General features: G+C 39.3%; 1 protein-coding gene across 1 annotated transcript in view; it reads right to left on the bottom strand.

The window, feature by feature from the left end:
• Positions 1-1,163: 1,163 nt before the first annotated feature.
• SH3BGRL (SH3 domain binding glutamate rich protein like) overlaps positions 1,164-27,652 on the bottom strand; it is a 148,829-nt gene continuing 122,340 nt past the window's right edge. Inside the window, exon 4 of the mRNA XM_053580191.1 lies at positions 1,164-1,362. Coding sequence (XP_053436166.1) covers positions 1,297-1,362 — 66 coding nt within the window. The 3' untranslated portion in view covers positions 1,164-1,296. The remainder of the gene's footprint in view (positions 1,363-27,652) is intronic.

The raw sequence follows: 27,652 nt of genomic DNA, 5'->3' as shown, positions 1-27,652 counted from the left end.
GTCTCCAGCAACTAGATGGTGGAGGTCTACTGACTGCTCAAATTTGGCTTCCTCCAGTGCTCTGTGGAGTCAGAAAGGCCCACCCAGTAGCAGAGTTGAACCAGGGGGCTTTGTCTCATTCTCCACTATGCTCCTCATTCACAACCAGTCACTGGTGATCCCATAGGACTGAGGTTCTGATCCCTTCAATAAGCAGATGTGCTGGGGCTTTGTGCCTGTCAGAGTCAAAGGAAGGTCAATGCCCTCTCAGCCTGGCCACTACCCTCTGCCACCAACTGGCTAGGGGATCTGAGGCCTGCCTGCTTTGGGTACTCTGGTGAGTGTTCCACTTGAACTCAGTCTAATCTTGAGCGTAACAAGTCAGAAAATGGTTTTCTCCCTCAGCCACCCAGCTGCTCTAATACGCCTGTATCCCTATAGAGTGAGGTCTGGTTTCCTCTGGCAGTCCTCAGAGTTGGGGAGGTGTCTTTCCAAGATTAGACGCTGGTGGGATCATTGTATTGTTGCTGAATCTTTGTGGGAAGTGACCCTGCACAGCTTCCAGGTGACTGCCATAGCCAGGGAGTTAGCTATAGGAGAAGCTTTGGGAGTGTGGGGCACACAGATCCAGCAGCAGGGTGGGGGACTCTGCACACAGTTCTGGCAGTGCAGGGTGCCCAGTGACTTCATCAAAAAGAGTGCTAGGCCCACAAATTTGACAGTGCAGGGCATGGCACGGAGGCTCCAGCAGGGTGGAGCACAGGGCATGCGGTTCTAGCAGGGAGGTGGGAGGTGTGTGCGGCTCTAACAGGGTGAAGCATGCAGCTCTGGCTGGACTGAGCACAGGGCACTTGGTCCACCAGAGTCGGGGGCGCTTCTCATGAGCCTCCTGCCACAGTCTCTGTAGAGGTTAGGCTTCTGGTTCATCAGGCAAGGGGGTAAGGGTGGACTGGAAGTTCAGAATGGCACAGAAAATGTTAATTCATTTTTCCTGCCTGGGAAGAGAGTGCTCAGTGTCACAACAGGGTCCCTCTGGGGAATTAGTCCCCACTTCCTAAATCTCTCACACATGGGGTGAGACAAGAGGTCCTCAGTTCACCACTCACCTGTAGAAAACCTACAGGAGCAAACAAAGAGAAAGAAAAGACACAATTTTACTGGGGGAGGGGACAGAAACTTTTCCTTTGGGATGAATTTTGTACCTGAAGTTTGCTTTCTTGGAGTTGCAGCTTGCCTCAGCAAATGTGACCTGAAGTTATCACTCTTCTCTCTTGGCTCAGCTCCTAGTCTTCAGCTTAATTGGGTACTTTCTGGACATTATCCTTCCCTCTGAATGGGAGCTTCTGTCAAAGGCTGGCTCCAGTCGGCCATCTTGCCCTTCCCCTACAAAGGTACATTTTAAAGGGTCTTCTCCATTTCCTCTCCCCAAATTTATCTAAATTGGCTTAAGGATGGGAAAAAATCCTAAAAATGAGGAAAGAAAAGGATAAAAGCCCCCCTCAGTCACCCCATTTTGTTTTTGGAGCCTCCACTTACTTCTATTCAAGTTACGTTAAATGTAAAAATTCAAAGGCATATCAGGTTTCTAAGACTCCAGCTGGTTATGGATAATTCTTGTGCACAAATTTTCAATTTTTTATTAAAAGGCAAATCACTTCAAGAAAAATTCAGAGGCTGACCTGCCAACTATATAGTTAAAATACCTCTCTCTCTCTTTAATTTAATGTTAGATTTCTTTTCTGATGTTTGAGATAAAACTCATTGCTTATGATATCTGAACTTGAGAGGCTACCTGGAGATCTTGTAGCTAAAATGTAAACATTTACAAAAAAAGAACTCATTCTAAACCTGAAGAAATAAAAAGGCAAAGGAGGTTGTTTTTTTGTCGTTTGTTTTGTTTTAAATCAAACATCCATGGAAATTGCTTTACCCAAAACTTTGATCCATAGGCATAATTAGGTTACCTATTAGGCCAACTAAAGTTTTGCCTTATAAACAAGTTCTACTTTTATCCGAAGAAATTTGAATCTAATTCTCCTTCATAAACTGATAAGTTATGTTATATCTCATGACCAGAGTTCTAAAGTAGGATCTATTGGAACTTTGTGTGCATGTGTATATGAGTGTGTAGATATGTTTTGTGTATGCATATGTGTTATATTTTTCTGCCAACCCTTTTCTGAATAGACTTATAAATAAGAGAGTGCTCATAAGTTAATTAAACAAACCCATATGCTATTTCAGTCCACGTGAATTTAGTTACCTTTGGTAAATACACTGGATTTTTTAAAGGGTATTTTTAGTAAAATAACAGTAAAAATGTTCCAAAATTGTCAGCATACAATCTTCATGAATTTTCCTGGACATTTTTATATTTGTAAGGTATCAGGATTTGACACAACAATTATAAACTATAAACTTAGCCAATACCAAAATGATCTGTGTTTGCATGATTTTTTTAAATAGTAAGATAAATTTAACATCTTTGGTCAAATGATAATAGCTAAATTTTCTGAGTTATCAGCACAAATACCTATGTGTTTAAGGTTCTTAGTTGGTAAGAATGTATACTTGCCTAAACAAAAAGTATCATCAAGTTTGAATGAATGTAACATCAAGTAAGTAGAACACAAAAACCCAAATATAGTCTAGCAGGGTGGGAGGGGTGAGAAAAGAGAGGAGAGGGGAAGAGAGAGGGTAGTTGCTGGGAGGATGGAGGGCATATTTTTGAATCTCACCTTCTGTGCATAATACAAGAGTATATTTCAAATTAACTAAGAGTAAATTTTAAATGTCTTACAACAAAAAATAAGCAAGTGGGGTGATGGCATACTATGTTAATCAGTTTGATTTAAGCATTCCACATTGTATATCAAATGATCGCATTGTACACCATAAATGTATATAGCTATTATTTTAATTCACCTAACCCCAACAAGATTAGCCAATATCACAAAATCCTAAAGCTTCACATGCTGGTGCGGATGTGGAGAGAGGGGAACACTTTTATAGTGTTGGTGGGACTGCAAACTAATATAGCCTTTCTGGAAAGAAGTATGAAGAATTCTCAAAGATCTCAAATTAGATATCCCATTTGACCATGTAATCCCATTTGTTTAAACATTTAAAAAAATAACTCATTTTAAACCTGAAGAAATAAAAAGGCAAATGAGGTTGTTTTTTTTGTTGTTTGTTTTGTTTTAAATCAAAAACCAAACGGGATGACTGAGGGCGGGTTTTCTCCTTGTCTTTCCTCATCTAGAGGAAACTAGACATCTATCTAGAAGAAAAAAATTCATTTTATCATAAGGACATTTGCACTAGATTGTTTATATCAGCTCAATTTACAATTGTCAAGACATGCAAACAACCTAAATGCCCATCAACTCAGGAATGAATTAAAAAAATTGTGGTACATTCACAACAAGGAGTACTATTCAGCCATAAAAAATGGTGACTTAACATCTTTTGTAATATCCTGATTAGAGTTAAAATATATTCTTATTAGCAAAGTATCACAAAAATGGAAAAGCAATTATTCAAAGTATCCAATGTTAATATAAAGCCAGTCAATGATCTGATGAATGTTCATATAGGTGAAAAACTCATTTCAATTCAAGTTAGGAAAGGAGAAATTAAGAAGTGTGGGTGGGGTGCTCTCACTGAATGGGCAAGGGGTGGGCATGTTTGGCACACCTTCTGTGTGTGGGACATAACCACAAAAGGGACTCTACCTAACAAAATCAAATATTATGGTCAAAAAGTTATAAAAGCATCAAAATTATGGTCTGAAATACACATATTTAGAAATACATAACGTGTATTTCTAACTCACTCTATCTTTCATGTGCTAGTAACAGTACTGTTAGGAATTCAAAGCTGTCCTAGAAGTTGTAGTTATAAGAGTTTAAATTGGAAATTTTAATTTCCCCTTGGTTTCATCCACTTTTGATTTTTCTAGCTGATTATGTATACATTATGTTACTTTAGAAAAGTTTTTCCCTTGGAAGAAAAATCCTTAAACTGTGAACTTTATATAGTAATTTATTTTAAGATTAAAAAATATATATATTGCTAAAGTACAAAGAGGATCTCAAAACAATCTCACTCTTTAGAGGCACTGCATGTACTCAAGTTTATACTCAAGTTAGAAAATGTTTTAAAAACGCTTAATCCTAATCCTCATGTAAAAAAAAAAAAAAACTGATACTACTTTGTCATTGTTTGAGTTGCTAAGGATTGGTGCTGAAGGTTTTGGGTTTTTTTCTTTCAGTCTAAAGTTAAGTCATACTATGAATTTGGGGCTCAGAAAACTATCTTAAAATGAAGGCCTCAAAGATAAAAATTTCTAAACTTGTCCCATCTTCTTGCCTCTTGTTTGAATTCTTACCTGGAGTTAGTCATAGACATCAGACTCCCTCTTACCCAAGACAGGACATAAAATCCAGAAAAGCTTTTTCTGAAAGGTAGCTATAAAACCTAAAATTATTCTATGTATCTAGACATAAAGTAATAATCTAGCCTATTCTGTTTTACTATAAAACTGGTGGGGGGAGTAGGAAGATGGCCCACTGCAGGCAACTTTCACCAGAGGCTCCTGACTAGAAGGAGAGATTCTGAACAGATTTGGTCTCTGAAACTGAAGGAGGGAGATGAGATAGGAATGAAGATTAACAAGTACACATGATATCAGCTAAGGCAATCTGAAACTCCAGGAAAGAGGATCCTAGTGAACAAATTCCAGGTACAAAGACCATTGCCAGGAGGATGAGAGACCCCTCCCTGAAGTGGGAGGCTCACTGCATGCTCTCTGCAAGCAAGCAGGGGACAAAAGACATCTCATTTTACCCTATTGCTGAGAGCTGCTAAACACTGGGCCTCCTCCTCCAGAGAGGTCCCACATGTGAGGCTAGGCAGCATCCTGCCTGGCATAAAACTGAACAAATACTCTCCCTGCAATTCAAAATTCTCAGGCCACCCTTCCCTGCTTGCCTGATGGTCTGAAGGTCTACCCCCCAGAGTGTGTGGCCACTCTCTAGGAGTTCCAGGCATTATGCAGACAGCAGTGGGGAAATAGTGGCTCTACTGAAAGCAGGGGGTGGGTGCTGGAAGAGAGGGCCATTTGGGAGAAGGAAATGCAGGCAACATTGTGCTGCAGGCTGTGGCAATGATGCCTAATTTGGACTTTCCCAAGTAGGGCTACTGACGCCCATTTAGGGCTTTTCCGGGCAGGGAAGCTGAACCCCATTAGGACTTTTGAGGGTGGAACGACTGATCCCAGCTTCAGACTTTCTTGTGTGTGGGGGGGGTGCTGGCACTTGGTTTGCACTTTCAAGGACAGAGCTGCTGATGCTTGGTAGGAACTTCCAAGGGCGAAGCCACTAACTCCCAGGTGGGACTTTCAAGGATAGCCACTGATACCCTATTCGGATTTTTAAGGGTAGAGCAACTGATGCCTGATTTGGACTTTCAGGGGGTGGCACTGATGCCTGGTTTGGACTTTTAAGGGTCAAGCCTCTGGTACCTGGTTTGGACTCTCAAGTGCTAGGTGCTGACGCCATGTTTGTCCTTTCAATGGTGGGAAACTGATGCCTGGTTCAGTTTTACAAGGGTGGAAGTGCTGATGCCTCTGTCCTGACTGTGGCCAGCAATCTTTCCTGAATTGGTCATTCAACGGAGGGGACCAGGTTCCATGTCATTGGGTATGCTGCATGGAAATGTTTGTGTATTTCTACTATAGGGTAGTTGGAGATGTTTTGAACTCTCCCTACTGAGCAGTCATTATACTACCTGGGTCAATCTTTCTAGAATTTGTGACCTAGGTTGTCAGTGCTCATAGGTAATGGAAATGGTTAGAGTTCAGAGGTAATGCAAATAGTCAGTGCTCAGTGGTAATGATAATTGTAAGTGCTCAGTGTTAATGCAAATTGTTAGTGCTCAGTATTAATGCAAATGGTCAGCAGTTAGTGTTATCGCATGGGGTCCCCAAACTGGTAATCTGCCTAGGGCCCCATGGGAACTCAATCTGGCTCTGCAGACAGCCGAGGAGTAGGAAACCCAATTTAATTGCCAGTAAGTGCATTTATATTCCGATTGCTATTCAGTTGTGTATGATGTTGTATGTTGTGTGCTCTGTAAGCCCCGGTTCACACTGTTGGGATCTCCAAGCAGTGTGAGTTCAGCCATATGCTTGTATGGCTGAACTTACATTAGATTCAGAAGAAAAAAAGCATACATGTCTTCTTTTTTCCTGCAGTGGAATCTGATCACATGGGTCTTCTCACCCATGCGATCAGATTCCTGTGTGAGTTCACAGATCACAGTGCGGTTCACACAGGGTAGTGTGAACTGGAAAGGTGGTGGCAATCATGTCTGTTCCTGCACCACACCAGTGTGAGCCTAAGGTAAAAGCGGAGTTCCACCATATAGGCACTGGAGAAGCTGAAATGATGTGGACTGGCAAGGCTGCCTTGATGGACACTGATCAGACTGCATTGATGGGCACTTATCAGACAGCATTGATGGGCAGTGCATTCTATATGTCTCTGTGAGGGCAAAGTTATTGCTGGAATATTGTTTTTGGAGTGATTATATATATATATATATATACATATATATATATATATATATATACATATGTATGTATTTTACTAATAGCAATTTGGAATCCCTAGGAAACAATGATATCAAGAAAGAGAAAAATTGATGGAGTGTAGGATATTCAAAGAACAGTGGAATTATGATTACTTTTTCATGCAGTACAAGGAAAGAGCTGTGTGTTTGATATGCCAGAATATAGCATCTGTGTTCAAAGAATACAATTAGCGTCGACATTATCAAACTCAACATAAAGATAAATATGATAGTTTGGTCAGAGAAGTGAGAAAATATAAAATATTAAAACTGAAATATACGTTGACAACTCAGCAAAATACTTCAAAATACTTTTGTGAAGCAGAAACAGCTAAATACTTCATCACTGTGAGCAAGTTTTCAAGTTGTCAACCTAATAGTGTGCACTGGCAGACCATTCATGGAGGGAGAATTTGTTAAAGAATGCCTACTTTCTGTTGCCAAAGAGAAGTGTCCAGAGATGGCCGATTTATTTAGAACAGTGAGTCTTTCAGGACCCTTAATTATACGAAGGATTGAAGAAATGGGAGACAATTTGCATTAGCATTTGCAAAATTCCACAAAAAACCTTTCCTATTTTTCCTTGGCACTTGACGAAAGTAATTATGTTTGTGATTCTGCACAACTTCTAATTTTTATTTGTGGTACAAATGACTATTTCAAAGTCACAAAAGAGCTTGCTGCACTGTAAAGCATCAAAGGAACAACTACAGGAGAGGATATTTATGAAAAGGTTTGCCAAACTGTGAATAGTTTGGAGCTGGACTGGGCAAAACTAGCCAGTGTGACAACTGATGGTGCTCCTAGCATGGTAGGCTCTAAGAAAGAAGTAATTGCTCACATTAACCAAGAGATGGACAAACATAACCATCCAATAGCCATACACTGCCTCATCCACCAACAAGCGCTGTGTAGTAAATAACTGAAGTGGGAGTCTGTTATGAAAACTGTGGTATCTTATGTTAACTTTATTAGAGGTAATACACCAAACCACAGACAATTTTAGGAATTTCTGTCTGAGCTAAATGTTGCCTGTGAAGATGTTCCATACCACACAGAAGTCCATTGGCTGAGTTAAGGGAGAATTTTGAAACATTTCTATGACCTACTTCCACAGATTACAGCTTTTCTGCTTTCAAAAAACAAGTACCAGAACTCAATGATGCAGAATGGAAATGACACCTTGCCTTTCTGACAGATGTAACAGAGCTACTCAACAGTTTCAGTGTGCAACTTCAAGGAAAGGGGAAGCTCATCTGGGATATGCAATCACATGTGAAAGCACTTGAAATAAAATTAGGCCTCCTCATCAAACAAGTGAAGTAGGAAAATATCTGCCATCTCCCCACAACTCTAAATCTGTTAGTGGAAAATCCATTGGTTGCATTCCCAAATAAAACTTGTGTGGATTCACTAGAAAAGTTGCAAAAGGAGTTACAATTTAGATTTAAAGAGCTTCATCTCCGTGAACAGAACATACAGCTTTTTTGTATCCCATTTTCTAATGACACTGAAAATGTGGATAATATTTACCAAATGGAACTGGCTGAACTGCAGAATTGTGACTCTCTAAAAGACGCATTCAAGTCAAGCAGCCTTCCTTATTTCTATGCATCTCTCCCCTCTGAGACATATCCTAATCTCAGGAACCATGCACTCAAAATGGCAACCATCTTTGGTAGCACTTATGTCTGTGAACAGACTTTTTCCAGAATGAAACATCTGAAATCTCCAACTAGATCTAGACTAACTGATGAACACTTACATCACTTGTTACGACTAGCAGTGACAAATATGGAACCGGACATTGACCATCTCATTAGCCAAAAGCAGGCCCATAGTTCCCATTGAAATACTGGTAAGTTTGTTGATTTAACTTTACTTGTTCTTCATTTTAAATATTGTATTTGTTACCATTTTGGTTTTTTTACTTCAAAATAAGACATGTACAGTGTGCATAGAAATTTGTTCATAGTTGTTTTTTTTTTTTAAACTATAGTCTGTCCCTCCAATGGTCTGAGGGACAGTGAACTGGCCCCCTGTTTAAAAAGTTTGAGGACCCCTGTCCTAGACACATTGTGATTAACTTTGCCAAAGTTAGTAAGAAGGAGAAAATTCTGCAAGCAGTCAGACGTAAGAAAAGCATTACCTACAAAGGGACAAATATTAGAATGACTGCAAATTTCTCAGCCAAAACTTTTCAAGCAAGAAGAGGATGGTCATCAATGTTCAATCATCTAAAACAAAACAACTTTCAGCCCAGAATCCTGTATCCAGTTATATTGAGTTTCATTTGTGTTGGAGAAATCAAATAATTCGCTAACATACGCATGTGGAGGAAATTTTCCATAACTAAATCAGCTCTCCAAGATATTCTCAGACCCATTTTCCAAAATGACCAGCATAATGGTCTACCACCAGAGTAAACTAACGCAGAAATTATTGAATAAAACCTAACCACCAATGTGGTGAAGGGAATAAAAATATCCACTGGACGTTTGGAAAACATGACATCTATAATACATCTATAATACATGCTCATCAATTCTCTTAATTAATGTGAATGGCTTAAATTGTCCTTTAAAGAAGCACAGGGGGGCTGACTGGATAAAAAATCTCAGGCCAGATATCTTCTGAATACAAGAGTCTTGTATTACCATAGAGGATTTAAAAATAGACTCAGGGTGAAGGGATGGAAATCTGTAATGCAGGCCAAAGGAAATCAGAATAAACGGAGGGGTTTCAATTCTATTAGCAGATACAATAGGTTTTAAAATAACAAAGATAAGGAAAAATAAGGATGGACACTACATATTTGTCAAGGGAAACATTCAACATAAAGAGATTGACATAATTAATAACTATGCACCCTACCAGAATGCTCCTCAATTTATTAAGCAAATCCTAACAGATATAAACAATTTGATATCTTCTGGCATAATAAATGTTGGAGATTTTAACACCCCTTTGCTAGTTCTGGATAGATCCCCCAAGAAATAAATAAATAAATAAATAATGAACTTCAACTTGACCCTAGAACAAATGGACTCAACAAACATCTACAGAATATTTCAACCTAACAAAATTGAACACACATTCCTGTAAGTCAGCGGTTCTCAAACTCTGGGTCACAACCCATAGGAATTGTATTAAAAGATCATGGCATTAGGAAGATTTAGAACCATTGCTCTAAGTAATATATGGATTATCCTAGAAAATTGATCATATATTAGGACACAAATCTAGACTCAGAAAATTTAAAAGAATAGAAATTATTTGTTGTATCTTCTCAGACCATCACACTATGGTCTAAAGTTGAACTCAATAGCAATAGAAAACATCATACTCAAACTAAGCCATGGAAAACAAATAACCTTATGCTGAAGGATACTAGGATCAAAGATGAGATTAAAAATGAAATCACCAAATTTTTAGAACAAAATTACAATGAAGACACAAATTATCAAAACTTGTGGAATACTGCAAAGGTAGTCCTTAAAGAAATATTTATAGAGTTCAAAGCCTTCATAAAGAAAACAGAAAAAGAAGTCAACAACTTAATGGGTCATCTCAGGCAACTGGAAAAGGAAGAGCAATCCAACCCCAAACCCAGCTGAAGAAAAGAAATAACCAAAATTAGAGCAGAATAAATGAAATTGAAAATAAATGAATCATTCAAAAGATCAATAAACTAAAGTTTTTTTTTAATTAAGAAAATTGATAAACCTTTGGCTAAACTAACCAGAAACAGAAAAGAAAAATTTCTAATATCATTAATCACAAGTTATAAAGGAGAAATAACAACAGACAACTCAGAAATTCAAAAAATCCTCAATAATTACTACAAATAGCTCTATGTTCATAAATATAAAAATCTGGAGGAAATGGACCAATACCTGGAAGTGAGCCAACTTCCTAGACTCAGACAGAAAAAAATAGAAATTTTGAATAGACACATATGAAGCACTGAAAATACATTAACTATACAAAATCTCCCAAAGAAGAAAAGTCCAGGCCCAGATGACTTCACATCATAATTCTATGAAACCTTTAAAGAATAACTAGCACCTATATTACATAACCCTTTCCAAAACACAGAATAAAAAGGAATACTTCCCAAAACATTCTATGAAACAAATATCACTGTGAACTCCAAACCAGTAAAAGACCCAACAAAGAAAGAAAATGATAGACCAATATCATGAATGAATATCAATGAAAAAATATTCAAGAATATACTAGCAAACAGAATTCAATGACACATAAAAACAATGATAAACCATGACCGAGTTAGTTTTATCCCAGGGTTACAAGGTTTGTTCAACATACAAAAATCTATAAATATAATACATTACATAAATCAAATAAAACAAAGACCATACAATTCTCTCCACTGATGTAGAAAAAGCTTGATAATATGTACCATCATTTCATAATTAGAACACTTAATAAAATAGGCTTAGACATGATATTTCTTAAACTGATAGAGGGCATCTAAACCAAAAATGTTGTGAATATCATATTGAATGGAGTAAAATTAAAAACATTCCCACTCAGATCAGGAACTAGGCAAGGATGCCCACTGTCTCCACTGCTCTTCAACATAGTCATGGAAATATTAGCCATCACAATCAGGCAAGAGAAGGAGATCAAAGGTATCCAGATGGGGTCAAAGGAGATCAAACTCTTACTTTTTGTGGATGGCATGATCTTATACCAGGAAAACTCCAGGGACTCAAGTACAAAAATCCTAGAAGTGATCAAGGAATACAGCAGTGTTTCAGGACACAATATCAATAAATACAAATAGGTAGCTTTTATATATACCAATAATAGTCAAGCTGAAAATATAGTCAAGGACTCTATTCCTTTTACAGTGGTGCCAGAGAGGATCAAATACCTGGGAATTTACCTAACAACGGATGTGAAAGATGTTTATAAAGAGAATTGTAAAACTCTAAGAACAAAAAATAGCAGAAGTTGTTAACAAATGGAAAAACATACCATGCTCATGGCTAGCAAGAATCAACATTGTTAAAATGTCCATACTACCCAAAGCAATCTACAGATTTAGTGCAATCCCTATTAAAGCACCATTGTCATACTTTAAAGAGCTTGAAAAAATAGTACCTTGTTTTGTATGGAATCAGAAAAAAACATGAGTAGCCAATACATTATTCAGAGATAAAAGGAAATCAGGAGATATCACATTACCAGACTTCATGCTAAAGTCTATAGTGGTCAAAACAGCAAGGTATTGGTTCAGATTAGAGAGGTAGATATATGGAACAGAATAGAGAACCTAGAAATAAATCCGGCTACATACCATCATTTAATCTTTGATAAGCCTATCAAAAGTATTCATTGGGGAAAAGATTTCCTATTTAACAAATGGTTCTGAGTGAACAGGCTGGCGACCTGTAGAAGACTGAAATTGGATCCTCACCTTCCAGAATTAACAAAAATTGATTCTCACTGCATAAGAGATTATACTGAAGACATGAAACTATAAAAATACTAGAAGAGACTGCAGGGAAAATGGTTGAAGAAATTGGCCTAGGAGAATTTTTTTGTTGTTGTTTTTTTATTGCTGGGTATTCATTGAGGGTACAAAGAACCAGGTTACAATGATTGCATTTCTTTTTAATTCTGACTAATGTATTGTCTATTCGAGGTTTTTTTATGACTCCATATAAGACAAAGTACTATTTTTCAAATATCTTTAAAGTATGACAATGGTTCTTTAATACGGATTGCATTAAATCTGTAGATTGCTTTGGGTAGTATGGAAATTTTAACAATGTTGATTCTTCCCAGCCACGAACATGGTATGGTTTTTCACTTGTTAACATCTTCTGCTATTTATTTTCTCAGAGTTTCATAATTTTCTTTATAAAGATATTTAATGTCCTTTGTTAGGTAAATTCCCAGGTATATCTTCTTCTTTGGCACTACAGTAAAAGGAATAGAGTCCTTGACTATATTTTCAGCTTGACAATATATATAATATGGATTTGTATTCCTTGATATTGAATCCTGAAATACTGCTGCATTCCTTGATCACTTTTATGAATTTTGTAGTTGAGAACCTGGGACTTCCCAGGTATAGGATCAATAGGATCATATCACCTGCAAATAGTGAGAGGTTGATCTCCTCTGACCCTCTTTGAATACCACTGATTTTCATCTTTTGCCTGATTGTGTTGGCTAAGACTTCCATTATTATGTTGAATACCAGGGGATACAGTAGGCATCATTGCCTAGTTCCTGATATGAGTGGAAATGTTTTCATTTTTACTCCATTCAATATGATATTGGCTGTGGGTTTGCTGTAGATGGCCTCTATCAGTTTAAGAAATGTCCCATATAAGCCTACTTTCTTAATTTTTCTGATCATGACAGGATGCAGGATGTTATCAAACCTTTTGCTATATCAACCGAAGAGAATCATATGGTATTTATTTATTGTTTTATTTTATGTGATGTATTATATTTATAGATTTACAACCAACCTTGCATCATGGTACCAGACTTCAGGCTAAGTATAAATATATAGTGATAAAAACAACATGGTGCTGGCACAAAAATACAGAGGTCAATATATGGAACAGAATAGGGAATCAAGAGATGAACCTAACCACTTATTGTCATTTCATCAGTCATAAGCCTATCAAAAGCAAAAATTGGGGGGGAGGAGACAAGATGGCTGACTGAAGCCAGCTTTCCACAGAGGCTCCCGACCAGAAGGAGAGTTAAAGGACAAAAATTCAGCAAGTAACCTGGTGGATTTGAGCTGCACTAAGAGAGAAGGTTGAAGAATGCACGTCAACCCCACTGAGGTGACCTGCGACCACAAGGATACAGACAAAAGGTACAAAATACATCACCAAGTGGACGGGAGTCCCCCTCCCCCATGAGAATGGCATGGAGTGCCCTTCAAACAATTGGGCAGAGTTCAAAGGTCCTCCCAATACACTCCATGGGAGAACCCTCTAAACACTGGACCTACCTCCCCTACTTGGGTGCCATGGCATCCTCCTGCCACGCATAAAACTGTATCTATATGGAATTCTGAGCTCCCAGTGCTCCTCTCCACTCACACTGAGGTGTGGAGGCCAGTCCCCCAGGAGTTCAGAGTCTTGGGTGATTTATCAAGGGGTGTGGATGGTGCCTGGACTTCAGCTGGTTGGCCCCAGCTCTGGGGCACAGGAGTGAGGAGAGGACGGTCGGCAGAGAGGGGACCGCATCGGAGGGGCAGTACCCTGAGGCACAGTGCGACAGCCATCTTTTGGCGACAATACAGCCAGGCATAAAACTGTGTAAAACAGTGTGTGTTCTCTGCCTGCAAACCTGGCCTCCCAGCACTCCCCTCTGCTCTTGCTCCAAGGTCTGGAGGCCTGTTCCCCAGGAGTCCAGACTCTTGGGCAATTGCTCGAGGGGTGTAGACAGTGCCAGGGCTGCAGCCGGATGGCGCAGACTCTGGGGTAAGGGAGCGTAGAGAGGATGGCCAGCCAGAAGGGAGGTGCACCGGAGCAGTGGTCCCCGGAGGCATAAAACAGCAGCCCTCTTTTGCTAGCAATACGGCTTACTACCTAATATTCTGAAGCCACACCCCCTGTCTCCCTGGGCAACCAGAGATTGTGAATATAGGATGTGCCTGAGGCAACAACTACTTGGAAACCTGGGAAAGTCCCAGGGCGGGGCTGACACAGAGGTCCGCTTTACTGAACCTAAGACGCACCTGGCCCTCAGGGGATCGTCAGCCTACAGACAATACAAGAGCAAAGACAAGCTGATTTGGAACTCAATTCAGCTTCTCTTCTGCAGGGGAACCACAGAGTTGTTCTGTTCTGTTCTGTCAGTAACATTAATCAGGGGTGAGACTGGACCTGAGTGAAAACCCCCCCACATTCATCAAGCACCTGAGGTTGTCAGGCCTCACCTCCTCCTGCTAGAGAGAGGCAGAGCGCAACAGGCTGGAAGACTTCCTTGTGATTCAGGCAGGTGCAAACACCTGGAGTACCGGTTCACTACAGGCAACTGGGTCAGCCAACTGAAGGGCTATCAGTGACTGGGTGTGACAGTGGTGCAAGGTGGGTAAGGAGGCAGCAACCTTCCCAGACTGATCTATTGGCTGGGTGGCTCCTCCTGACTGTACACAGCACTGCAGCTAGCACCGGAGTAGTCACCAGAACCCTGTGATCCAGTTGCCAGAGACCTCTTAAAGTCTCTCACCCGAAACAGGTGCAGACTGACACAATTGATTTGGACCATTTGAACTGAACAAATCACCTGAGGAGAAATCAGGTGGTGCCCTGAGTGCACGGTGGTGGGAAGGTATTATTTTCCTTTTCCAATGGTTTGCCTGTGTGGGGCAGGGTGACTTAATTGCTGATATTTCTCCAAGCTGAGACTTCAATCCAGAGTATCTGTTTCACTAGGGTGGAACAGAAACCAGCTGAAAACAATACAGAACCACTTAGCCCAACCATACCAGACAGGGCCCCAGTTTCTCAGGCCACAACACTGTACAGGCCCTCGACAAAGCCCCAGGGGAAAAAAATCAAAGAGAGTAAAACAACCATTGGGCGGAATCAGCGGAAAAGCTCTGGTAACATGAATAACTAGAATAGATCAACCCCCCCAAGGAAAGATATGGCAGATGTAATTGAAGATCCCATTCATAAACAACAGGCTGAGATGACAAAAATTGAATTCAGAATTTGGATTGCAGACAAGATTAATAAAGTGGAATTAGGAATTCGAGGAGAAATTCAAAAGTTGTCTCAAGAAATTAACAAATTTAAAGACAAAACCTCCAAAGACTTAGATACACTGAAGCAAGATATAGCAGCCGTCAAGGATATGAAAAATACAGTAGAATCCCTCAGCAAACAGAATGGAGCAAGCAGAACAAAGGATTACTAACATTGAAGATAAAGCCTCTGAATGCTCCCAAACTCTCAAAGAGGAAGGGAAATGGAGAGAAAAAATGGATCATTCTCTCAGAGAGCTCTGGGATAATTCAAAGAAGGTCAATATATGAATCATTGGAGTTCCTGAAACAGATGAAGTGGCCTTGGTGGACACAGAGGCTCTTCTGCATGAAATTATGAAAGAGAATTTTCCAGAAAAGCCAAGAGATTCTGAAATTCAGATAGCACACAGTTTCAGAACCCCAGCCCGACTCAACCCCAATAAGACATCCCCCCGGGATATCATAATTAACTTCACTAAAGTTAATATGAAGGAGAAAATTCTAAAAGCTGCCAGGAGAAAGGAAACCATTACCAACAAAGGGAAGAATATTAGAATGAATGCTGATATCTCTGCTGAAACTTTCCTATCCAGAAGAGGATGCTCATCAACTTTTTTTTTTTAATTGTTGGGTATTCATTGAGGGTACAATAAGCCAGTTACACTGATTGCAATTGTTAGGTAAAGACCCTCTTGCAATCATGTCTTGCCCCCGTAAAGTGTGACACACACTAAGGCCCGACCCCCCTCCCTCCATCCCTCTTTCTGCTTCCCCCACCCATAAACTTAATGGTCATTAATTGTCCTCATATCAAGATTGAGTACATAGGATTCATGCTTCTCCACTCTTGTGATGCTTTACTAAGAATAATGTCTTCCATGTCCATCCAGGTTAATACGAAGGATGTAAAGTCTCCATTTTCTTAATGGCTGAATAGTATTCCATGGTATACATATACCACAGCTTGTTAATCCTTTCCTGGGTGGGTGGGCATTTAGGCTGTTTCCACATTTTGGCGATTGTAAATTGAGCTGCAATAAACAGTCTAGTACAAGTGTCCTTATGATAAAAGGATTTTTTTCCTTCTGGGTAGATGCCCAGTAATAGGATTGCAGGATCGAATGGGAGGTCTAGCTTGAGTGCTTTGAGGTTTCTCCATACTTCCTTCCAGAAAGGTTGTACTAGTTTGCAGTCCCACCAGCAGTGTAAAAGTGTTCCCTTCTCTCCACATCCACGCCAGCATCTGCAGTTTTGAGATTTTGTGATGTGGGCCATTCTCACTGGGGTTAGATGATATCTCAGGGTTGTTTTGATTTGCATTTCTCTAATATATAGAGATGATGAACATTTTTTCATGTGTTTGTTAGCCATTCGTCTGCCGTCTTTAGAGAAAGTTCTATTCATGTCTCTTGCCCATTGATATAAGGGATTGTTGGCTTCTTTCATGTGGATTAATTTGAGTTCTCTATAGATCCTAGTTATCAAGCTTTTGTCTGATTGAAAATATGCAAATATCCTTTCCCATTGTGTAGGTTGTCTCTTTGCTTTGGTTATTGTGTCCTTAGCTGTACAGAAGCTTTTCAGTTTAATGAAGTTCCATTTGTTTATTTTTGTTGTTGTTGCAATTGCCATGGCAGTCTTCTTCATGGAGTCTTTCCCCAGGCCAATATCTTCCAGTGTTTTTCCTATGCTTTCTTAGAGGATTTTTATTGTTTCATGCCTTAAGTTTAAGTCCTTTATCCATCTTGAATCAATTTTTGTGAGTGGGGAAAGGTGTGGGTCCAGTTTCAGTCTTTTACATGTAGACATCCAGTTCTCCCACACCATTTATTGAATAGGGAGTCTTTCCCCCAAGTTATGTTCTTATTTGGTTTATGAAAGATTAGGTGGTTATAAGATGTTAGTTTCATTTCTTGGTTTTCAATTCTATTCCAAGTGTCTATGTCTCTGTTTTTGTGCCAGTACCATGCTGTCTTGACCACTATGGCTTTGTAGTACAGACTAAAATCTGGTATGCTGATGCCCCCAGCTTTATTTTTATTACTAAGAACTGCCTTAGATATACGGGGTTTTTTTCTGGTTCCATACAAAACGCAGAATCATTTTTTCCAAATCTTGAAAGTACGATGTAGGTATTTTGATAGGAATGGCATAGAATAGGTAGATTGCTTTGGGAAGTATAGACATTTTAACAATGTTGATTCTTCCCATCCATGAGCATGGTATGTTCTTCCATTTGTTAATATCCTCTGCTATTTCCTTTCTGAGGATTTCATAGTTTTCTTTATAGAGGTCCTTCACCTCCTTCGTTAGGTATATTCCTAGGTATTTCATTTTCTTTGAAACTATGGTGAAGGGAGTTGTGTCCTTAATTAGCTTCTCATCTTGACTGTTATTGGTGTATACAAAGGCTACTGACTTGTGGACATTGATTTTATATCCTGAAACATTACTGTATTTTTTGATGACTTCTAGGAGTCTTGTGGTTGAGTCTTTGGGGTTCTCTAAGTATAAGATCATGTCATCAGCAAAGAGGGAGAGTTTGACCTCCTCTGCTCCCATTTGGATTCCCTTTATTTCCTTGTCTTGCCTAATTGTATTGGCTAGAACTTCCAGCACTACGTTGAATAGTAAAGGTGACAGAGGACAACCTTGTCTGGTTCCAGTTCTAAGAGGAAAAGCTTTCAGTTTTACTCCATTCAGTAAAATATTGGCTGTGGGTTTTTCATAGATAGCTTCAATCAGTTTTAGAAATGTGTCACCTATGCCTATACTCTTCAGTGTTCTAATTAGAAAAGGATGCTGGATTTTATCAAATGCTTTTTCTGCATCTATTGAGAGGATCATGTGATCTTTATTTTTGCCTCTGTTAATATGGTGGATAACGTTTATGGACTTGCATATGTTAAACCAGCCTTGCGTCCCTGGGATGAAGCCTACTTGATCATGATGAATGACTTTTTTGATGATAAGCTGTAATGTATTGGCTAGGATTTTGTTGAGAATTTTTCCATCTATATTCATGAGTGAGATTGGTCTGAAATTCTCCTTTTTGTTTGGGTCTTTTCCTGGTTTTGGTATCAGGGTGATGTTTGCTTCATAGAATGTGTTGGGGAAGATTCCTTCTTCCTCAGTTTTTTGGAATAATTTCTTCAGTACTGGAATAAGCTCTTCCTTGAAGGTTTGATAGAATTCTGGAGTGAAGCCATCTGGACCAGGGCATTTTTTAGTTGGAAGCTTTTTTATTGTTTCTTTGATCTCAGTGCTTGAAATTGGTCTGTTCAGGAGGTCTATTTCTTCCTGGCTAAGTCTAGGGAGAGGGTGTGATTCCAAATATTGATCCATTTCCTTCACATTGTCAAATTTCTGGGCATAGAGTTTCTGGTAGTATTCAGAGATGATCTCTTGTATCTCTGTGGGATCAGTCGTTATTTCCCCTTTATTGTTTCTGATTGAGGTTACTGGAGATTTTACTTTTCTATTTCTAGTTAGTCTGGCCAATGGTTTATCTATTTTATTTATTTTTTCAAAAAACCAACTCCTTGTTTCATTAATTTTCTGAATGATTCTTTTGTTTTCAATTTCATTGATCTCTGATTTGATTTTGGATATTTCTTTTCTTCTACTGAGTTTAGGCTTAGATTGTTCTTCTTTTTCCAATTCGATAAGATCTCTTGTGAGATTGTTGATGTGCTCTCTTTCTGTTTTTCCAATGTAGGTATCTAAAGCAATGAATTTTCGTCTCAAAACTGCTTTTGCAGTATCCCACAGGTGTTGGTAGCTTGTGTCTTCATTGTTGTTATGCTCGAGGAAGTTAATGATTTCCTGTTTTATTTCTTCCGGCACCCATCTGTTATTCAACAGAAGATTGTTTAATTTCCATGCCTTTGGTTGGGGTTGAGCATTTTTGTTAGAGTTGAGTTCCACCTTTAGTGCCTTATGGTCTGAGAAGATACAAGGTAAAATTTCAATTCTTTTGATTCTGTTGATATTTGTTTTGTGTCCCAGGATATGATCAATTTTGGAGAATGTTCCATGGGGTGATGAGAAGAATGTATATTCTTTATTTTGGGGGTGGAGTGTTCTATATGTGTCTATCAAGCATAGTTGTTCTAGGGTCTCATTTAAATCTCTTATATCTTTGTTTAATTTCTGTTTAGAGGATCTGTCCAGCTCTGTAAGTGGTGTGTTAAAGTCCCCTGTTATGATGGTATTATCAGGTATCATATTGCTCAGACTGAGTAAAGTCTGTGTCAAGAATCTGGGAGCATTTAAATTGGGTGCATAAATATTTAGAATTGAAATGTCTTCTTGTTGTAGTTTTCCCCTGACCAATAAAAAGTGACCATCTTTGTCTTTTTTGACTTTAGTTGCTTTAAATCCACATGTATCTGAAAATAAGATTGCAACTCCTCTTTTCTTCTGAATTCCATTTGCCTGAAAAATTGTCTTCCAACCCTTGACTCGGAGCTTTAATTTGTCTTTTGAAGCCAGGTGTGTTTCTTACAGACAGCAAATGGATGGCTTGTGTTTTTTAATCCAGTCAGCCAATCTATGTCTCTTCAGTGGGGAATTCAAGCCATTAACATTTATTGAGATAATGGATAAGTGTGGTAGTATTCTATTCGTCTTATTTGGTGAGAGTCCATTGCTTAGTTTTATCTTTTGCATCAGTGTGGAGGTTAGGTTCTGTCCTTTGATTTCTGAGTTCTTACTTTGCTGCTGATCCATTGTGGTGGTCAGTGTTCAGAACAGGTTGAAGTATTTCCTGTAGAGCTGGTCTTGTTGTGGCGAATTTCCTCAATGTTTGTATATCCGTAAATGATTTGATTTCTCCATCAATTTTTAAGCTTAGCTTAGCAGGGTACAGAATTCTGAGCTGAAAATTGTTCTGTTTAAGTAGATTAAAAGTAGATGACCATTGTCTTCTTGCTTGGAAATTTTCATTAGAGAAGTCTGCGGTCACTCTCATGGATTTGCCCCTGTAGGTCAACTGGCGCTTACTCCTGGCAGCTTGCAGAATCTTTTCTTTTGTCTTGACTTTGGACAGGTTCATCACAATGTGTCTTGGAGAAGCTCGGTTAGAGTTGAGGCGACCTGGGGTCCGATAGCCCTCTGACAGCAGTGTGTCAGAATCTTTGGTGATGTTTGGGAAATTTTCTTTTATAATATTCTCTAGTATGGCTTCCATTCCTCTGGGGCATTCTTCTTCCCCTTCTGGAATTCCTATAACTCGTATGTTGGAATGCTTCATAAAGTCCCATAATTCTGACAGTGAACGTTCTGCTTTCTCTCTCTTCTTTGCTGCCTCTTTTACTGTCTGAGTTATCTCAAGAACTTTGTCTTCTACCTCTGAAATTCTTTCTTCTGCATGGTCTAACCTGTCTCTGATACTTTCCATTGCATCTTTAAGTTCCCTAATTGACTGCTTCAGTTCCTTCAGGTCTGCTATATCCTTTTTATATTCTTAATATCGTTCATCTCTTATTTGATTCTGTTTTTGGCTTTCCTTTTGGTTATGTTCCACTTTATTAGCAATTTCCTTCATTGTTTCCATCATTTCTTTCATTGTTTTGAACATGTGTATTCTAAATTCCCTTTCTGTCATTCCTAACATTTCTTTACAGGTGGAATCATCTGCAGTAGCTACCTCATGGTCCCTTGGTGGGGTTGTTCTAGACTGGTTCTTCATGTTGCCTGGAGTTTTCTGCTGATTCTTCCTCATGAGTGTTTTCTTTTATCTGTTTCCTTGCCCTAATTTTCCTTTCACTTCCTCTTGCTCTTTAAGTTCTTGTGCCTGTGGACTAAGGGTTACAGGACCAGAAGGGTGAGAAGGTTGAATAGCAAAAAAGGGATGAAAGAAAGGAGGACCGAGTGATAAGAGAAAGAAAAGAAAGATAGAGAAAGGAGAGGGGGTGGGTATAAGGAATATTGACAAAAAGAAGAGAGGCACAGAAAGAGGGAGACAGGACAATATAGGTGTACAGTAGGGTACTTTAACACAACCTTAATAAACCCCACCTTCTGGGGGTGCCCAGTTTGGTGGTTCCCTTGAGGTCAGCAGCTCTTTGCTAACCTGATCAGACACAGTACCCCACCTCCACCAAGTAGAGAGGAAAGACAAAAATGCTATAAATCAAACCAAAACAAGCAAACAGAAAACTTTACGGGGATAAAATTGGGTGAAAAACCAAATGATAGCGGTAGAAACACTAGCAAAAATGAAGTTCTAGTTATTAAAAAAGGCAGCAATGGGAAATTATAATTAAACTAGAAAAATTGAGAGAGAAAAAGGGATCTGTATGGAAAAGATTGAAATTAAAAAACAAAAGAACATCCACAACGTCAAAATAAACAAAAAAAAAAAAAACAACCAAACCAAGAAAAAGAAAAAAATACACAGCCAAAAACATAGCAGTTTGTATATGTTATTGAATATTGTCTGGGCAACACGTGGTCCTCTGGGGTATGAGATGTTAATCACAGTTCTGATACGACTGGAGGCTGCTGATTTCTCAAACCCCAGCAGGTAGACACCCTAAATCTCTCTTCAGCCCACTTAAAAGGCACTTTGAACTTGTAAACTTGCTGAGCAGAAGCTTTCCCAGCTTTCTCGCTGGAATCACTGCTGAAGTGGCTATCCACTTACCCAGTGTGGCAAAACCAGTCTCACTCTGCCCCTGAGGGTTAGGGCTGCAAGGTGGCTCAGACCCCACCCTTAGGCTACTTGGTTGCTGGGTTACCAGTCCCACCCGTTTCTAGCTCTGCGACCCTGAGGGCGGAGTTTGCCAGGGCAGATCACTGACAATGGTTCCGTGTGACCCACCGCCAAACACTATTAGCTCCGTCTGGCTCAGTGACTCAGACTGGGACCCTAGACAGCGGCCAAAGTTCTCCGCACTCCCGCTCAGGCCCTCCCCAAGGCAGTTCAAGTCAGTGCCAAGTCCAAGGACACCAAAACAGTTCACAGGTAAGGCCTTTCTGGTTTGCAGTCTCGCTGCTACTGAACTTACAGTTGTGGCCGGGTTTAGATGGATTGAACACACGCGACCACTTGCCGGTTTTCCACTGTTTTAGTCTTCCTCTTGGGGTACAGAAGTCTCTCGCTGACTCCCTGTATCCTCATAGGAGTGATGATAGGCAGATCCCACCAGCCAGAGATGCCTGGAGTCCTATCTCCCCAGACTCACGGTGCCCAGATGCAAGGAAGCTGTTACTTGGCCGCCATCTTGCTCCGCCTCCCCAAATTTTCATATTTTGAATCAGATGAAAGCTTAATAACTTGGATGTACAGAGAGCTCAAATTAATCAACATGAAAAAAGCCAACAATCCCATGTAACAATGGGCAAGAGAGATGAATAGAACATTCTCTAAAGAAGACATATGAATGGCTAAGAAACTTGCAAAAATGCTTATCATCCCTAATTATTAGAGAAATGCAAATCAAAACCACCCTGAGATATCGTCTAACCCCAGAGAGAATTACCACATCTCAAAATCTCAAAACTGCAGATGCTGGCATGGACGTGGAGAGAAGGGAACACTTTTACACTACTAGTGGGACTGCAAACTAATACCTTTTTCGAAAAAAAAAAAATGGAGAACCCTCAAAGAACTCAAGCTAGACCTCCATTTGATCTTGCAATCCCATTACTGGGCATCTACCCAAATGGAAAAAAAAAATCCTTTTACCATAAGGACACTTGTGTTAGACTGTTTGTCACAACTCAATTTACAATCACAAAAATGTGGAAGCAGCCTAAGTGCCTACCAATCCAGGAATGAATTAATAAGCTGTGGTATTTGTATACCATGGAATACTATTCAGCCATTTAAATGATGTAGACTTTACATCTTTTGTATTAACCTGGATGGAAGTGGAACATATTCATCTTAGTAAGGCATCACAAGAATGGAGAAGCAAGAATCTCATGTACTCAACTCTGATATGAGAACAGTTAATGATCTAATACACAGTGGAAAAAGGGGAGAGCAGAGAGGAAAGGAGGGAGAGAGGTTGGGGTCCCGCACTCTCGGCATCAAGCCGCAGCGAGGTGGCGCTGTCCGCGCTGTAAGTGACGGAGTGCAGGTCTGTGCTCCCCGGAGCGAAGCCCCCAGCACCCCCAGTGTGCGCAGCAACAGAAATGTTGCCCAGCATGCCGTTTTCTATCGCATTAATCTAAGGGTATGGCTTTCTGTTACAATGTACGTGCATGTTAGACTGAATGTCTGTTTGTCCTAATAAGTAAGCAATAAGAATGAACACAAAGATAGCTGGTCCAGAAACAGCACAAAAAGTGTGACTGTGCCAGACTCAGTGGCTCCAAGTAAGCCTGCACAACAGAACTTTCCCACCATAAATGTCAGTGAGCTAAGACAATGCAGGCACAGCAAACAAGACGTTTAAACAAGATGTTCCAACACGACATGCACTATCACCACCTGCAGTAAAACTTTACTTAGAAAAACATCTTGCTTCACTAATTTTCATAAGTAATACAAATCAATAGAGTAGTTTAATGTTTAACAAACAATCAATTATGAATCAAAGTATAGTTACTAATAAGAGTAAAAATATATAGAAAATATATATAGAAGTAGTCAAGCATTATACGTAAAAGAATATGTCCAACTATTTTAAAAATAAGATTATAAGAAACTGAAAAGAGTTACAGAACTGAGAGAAGTTGTAAACCTTGACATTCCTGAAGAAGGAGTAAGCAGGTGTTACTGATAAATCACCTCCCTCCGGAAAGCAAAAACCTTGAAAACATGTAATGCATGATAAACCGCATATGCAGACACAAAGATAATTTATAAGCATAAGCAAAATAAAGATTGCATTGTTTGAACCTTGGAAAGAAAATGTATAAATACCAACATATACTCTCAGTAAAATTTGCAGCTGCTTCCTTCATCACATGCTGTGTGGCAGTCTGTCATTTTCCTGCGTCGACCTCTCAACCAACCTGCTCCGTTCTCCCTGATCTCCCTCGGACTGAGGCCCATCGACTCGGCGGTCCGCGGCATTGGGGTAAGGCAGCATTTCTCAACCTGTTCATTGTGACCCACAGGAACTGTATTAAAGGGCCGTGGCATTAGGAAGGTTGAGAACCACTGGCTAAAGTGGCTTCAGCGCTGGCTTTCCTGGTAAGGGAAAGCACTAACCACCGGCTTTCCCAGTAAGGGAAAGCAGAGAGGGAAGAAGTTTGTAGGAAGGGAAGAGCAGAGAGAGGGAAAAAGGGAGAGAGTAGTGGTTCTTGGTGTGTGACACACCTTTTCGGGGCAGGACACAATTATAAGAGGTACTTTACCTAACAAATGCAATCATTGTTTTTTTAAATTGTTTTATTAAATAATAACGGTGTAAATTATTGCATTTATGGGGTTAAATGTGATAATTTGATATACAGTGTGGAAAGCTTACATCAAACTTGTTAACATAACCAACACCTCACATACTTATTTGTTGTGGCAAGACATTTATACTCTACTCTTAATAGTTTTAAAATGTACCATTGCATTATGCATAATTGATGAGGTCCCACCAAATACCTTCCCTCTTCCCAACCTTCCACCTCCCCTCCCCTCTCCCTTTTCTTCCTTCTTTCTTCCTGGACTATAGTTTTGTTTTATCATTCATATGAAAGTGTAGTTGATTATATATTGGTTTCATAATAGTATTGAGTACAATGGATACTTTTTCTTCCATTCTTGAGATACTTTACTAAGAAGAAAATGTTTCAGCTTCATCCAGGTAAACATAAAAGATGTAAAGTCTCCATTTCTTAATGGCTGCGTAGTATGCCATGGTATACATATACCATAATTTGTTAATCCATTCAGGGTCAATGAGCACTTAGGCTACTTCCATGACTTGGCAGTTAATGAATTGGGCTGCAATGAATATTCTGGTGGAAATGTCTTTGTTGTAAAATTATTTACAACATCTGGCTATATACCTAATGGAGGTATTGCAGAATTGTATGGCAGGTCTACTTTTAGTTCTTTGAGTATTCTCCAAGCTTCTTTCCAAAAAGGTCATATTAGGTTGCATTCCCATCAGCAATGTATAAGTGTTCCCTTCACTCCACACCCACAACAACATCTGTAGTTTTGGGATTTTGTGATGTGGGATAACTTACTGGAGTTAGATGATATCTCAAAGTAGTTTTGACTTGCATTTCTCTGATGATTAAAGATGGTGAGCATTTTTTTTTTCATGTGTTTGTAGGTCAGGTGCCTGTCTTCTTCAGAGAAACTTCTATTCAAGCTTCTTGCCCACTAAGAAATGTAGTTACTTGTTCTTTTCTTATTGATTAGTTTGAGTTCTCTGTGGACTGTAGTTATTAGACCCTTATCAGAAACATAACCTGCAAAAATATTCTCCCACTCTGAAGGATGTCTGTTTGCTTTACAGAAGCTTTTTATTTTGAACAGATCCCAGTATTATATTTTTGGTGTTGCTTGAAATGCTAACGGAGCACTCCTCATAAGAAATTCTCCCAGATGAAATTCTTCAATCATCTTTTCTGTACTCTCTTCTAATATTTTTAATTTGCTTTCTTAATTTTAAAATTTTTACCAGTGTGAATTATTTTTTGTTAATGCTGAAAAGTGAGTGTCCAGTTTCAGTCTTCTACTGGTTGCCAGTCAGTTCAAACAGCACTATTTGATAATATGAAATCTTTCCCACAATTTTTGCTTTTTTTTTTATTAAATCACAGCTGTGTACATTGACATGATCACTAGTTTCACAGACGGTTTGACACACTTTCATCACACTGGTTCACATAGCCTTCCTGGCATTCTCTCAGTTACTGTGCAAAGACACTTACATTCCACATTTACCAACTTTCACGTATACCCTTGTAAGATGCAACGCTGGTGTAATCCCACCAATCCCCTTCCCTCTACCCACCTCCTCCCCCTCCAGTCCCTTTCCCCATTCCCCCTATTCTTAGGTTGTAACTGGGTTATAGTTTTCATGTGAAAACCTTAAATTAGTTTCATAGTAGGGCTGTGTACATTAGGTACTTTTTCTTCCATTCCTGAGATACTTTACTAAGAAGAATATGATCCAGTTCCATCCATGTAAACATGAAAGAGGTAAAGTTTCCATCTTTCTTTAATGCTGCATAATATTCCATGGTGTAAATATACCACAATTTATTAATCCATTCGTGGATCGATGGGAACTTGGGCTTTTCCCATGAATTAGCAATTATGAATTGGGCTGCAATAAATATTCTGGTACAAATATCGTTGTTATAATGTGAATTTGGTCTTCTGGGTATATGCCCAGTAGAGGGATTAGAGGATTGAATGGCAGATCTATTTTTAGATCTCTGAGTGTTCTCCATATCTCTTTCCAAAAGAAATGTATTAATTTGCATTCCCACCAGCACTGCAAAAGTGTTCCCTTTTCTCCACATCCACGCCAACATCTCTGGTCTTGGGATTTTGTGATATAGGCTAGTCTCACTAGAGTTAGACGATATCTCAAAGTAGTGTTGATTTGCATTTCTCTGATGATTAAAGATGATGAGCATTTTTTCATATGTCTGAAAGCCGCGCACCTGTCTTCTTCAGAGAAGTTTCTCCTCAAACCCCTTGCCTAGCCTGCGATGGGATCCCTTGTTCTTTTCTTGCTAATGTGTTTGAGTTCTCTGTGGATTCTGGTAATTAAACCTTTGTCAGAGACATAACTTTCAAATATCTTCTCACATTCTGAGGGCTCTTTGCTTGCTTTACTTACTGTGTTCTTCGCTGTGCAGAACATTTTAGTTTGATCAAGTCCCAGTTAGTGTATTTTTGAAGCTGCTTCAATTGCCCGGGGGGTCCTACTCATAAAATACTCGCCCAGACCAATTTCTTCAAGGGTTTTCCCTGCACTCTCTTCTAGTACTTTTATCATTTCATGTCTTAAGTTTAAATCTTTAATCCAGTGAGAGTCTATCGTAGTTAATGGTGAAAGGTGTGGGTCCAGTTTCAGTCTTCTGCAGGTTGCCAGCCAGTTCACCCAGCACCATTTGTTAAATAGGGCATCTTTTCCCCACTGAATGTTTTTAATTGGCTTGTCAAAGACTAAAACAATGCTAAGTGGTTGGATTAATCTCTTGGTTCTCTATTCTGTTCCAGACATCTACTTCTCTGTTTTTGTGCCACTACCATGCTGTATTGATCACTATCTATTTGTATTATAGTATGAGGTCTGGTAGTGCAATTCCTCCTGCTTTGTTTTTATTTCTGAGTAATGTCTTGGCTATTCGAGGTTTTTT

Source organism: Nycticebus coucang, chromosome X, assembly GCF_027406575.1.
Source record: "Nycticebus coucang isolate mNycCou1 chromosome X, mNycCou1.pri, whole genome shotgun sequence".
NCBI classification, from domain to species: domain Eukaryota; kingdom Metazoa; phylum Chordata; class Mammalia; order Primates; family Lorisidae; genus Nycticebus; species Nycticebus coucang.
Note: the sequence above shows the minus strand (reverse complement) of the source record. Positions and strands in the feature narration are given on the sequence as shown.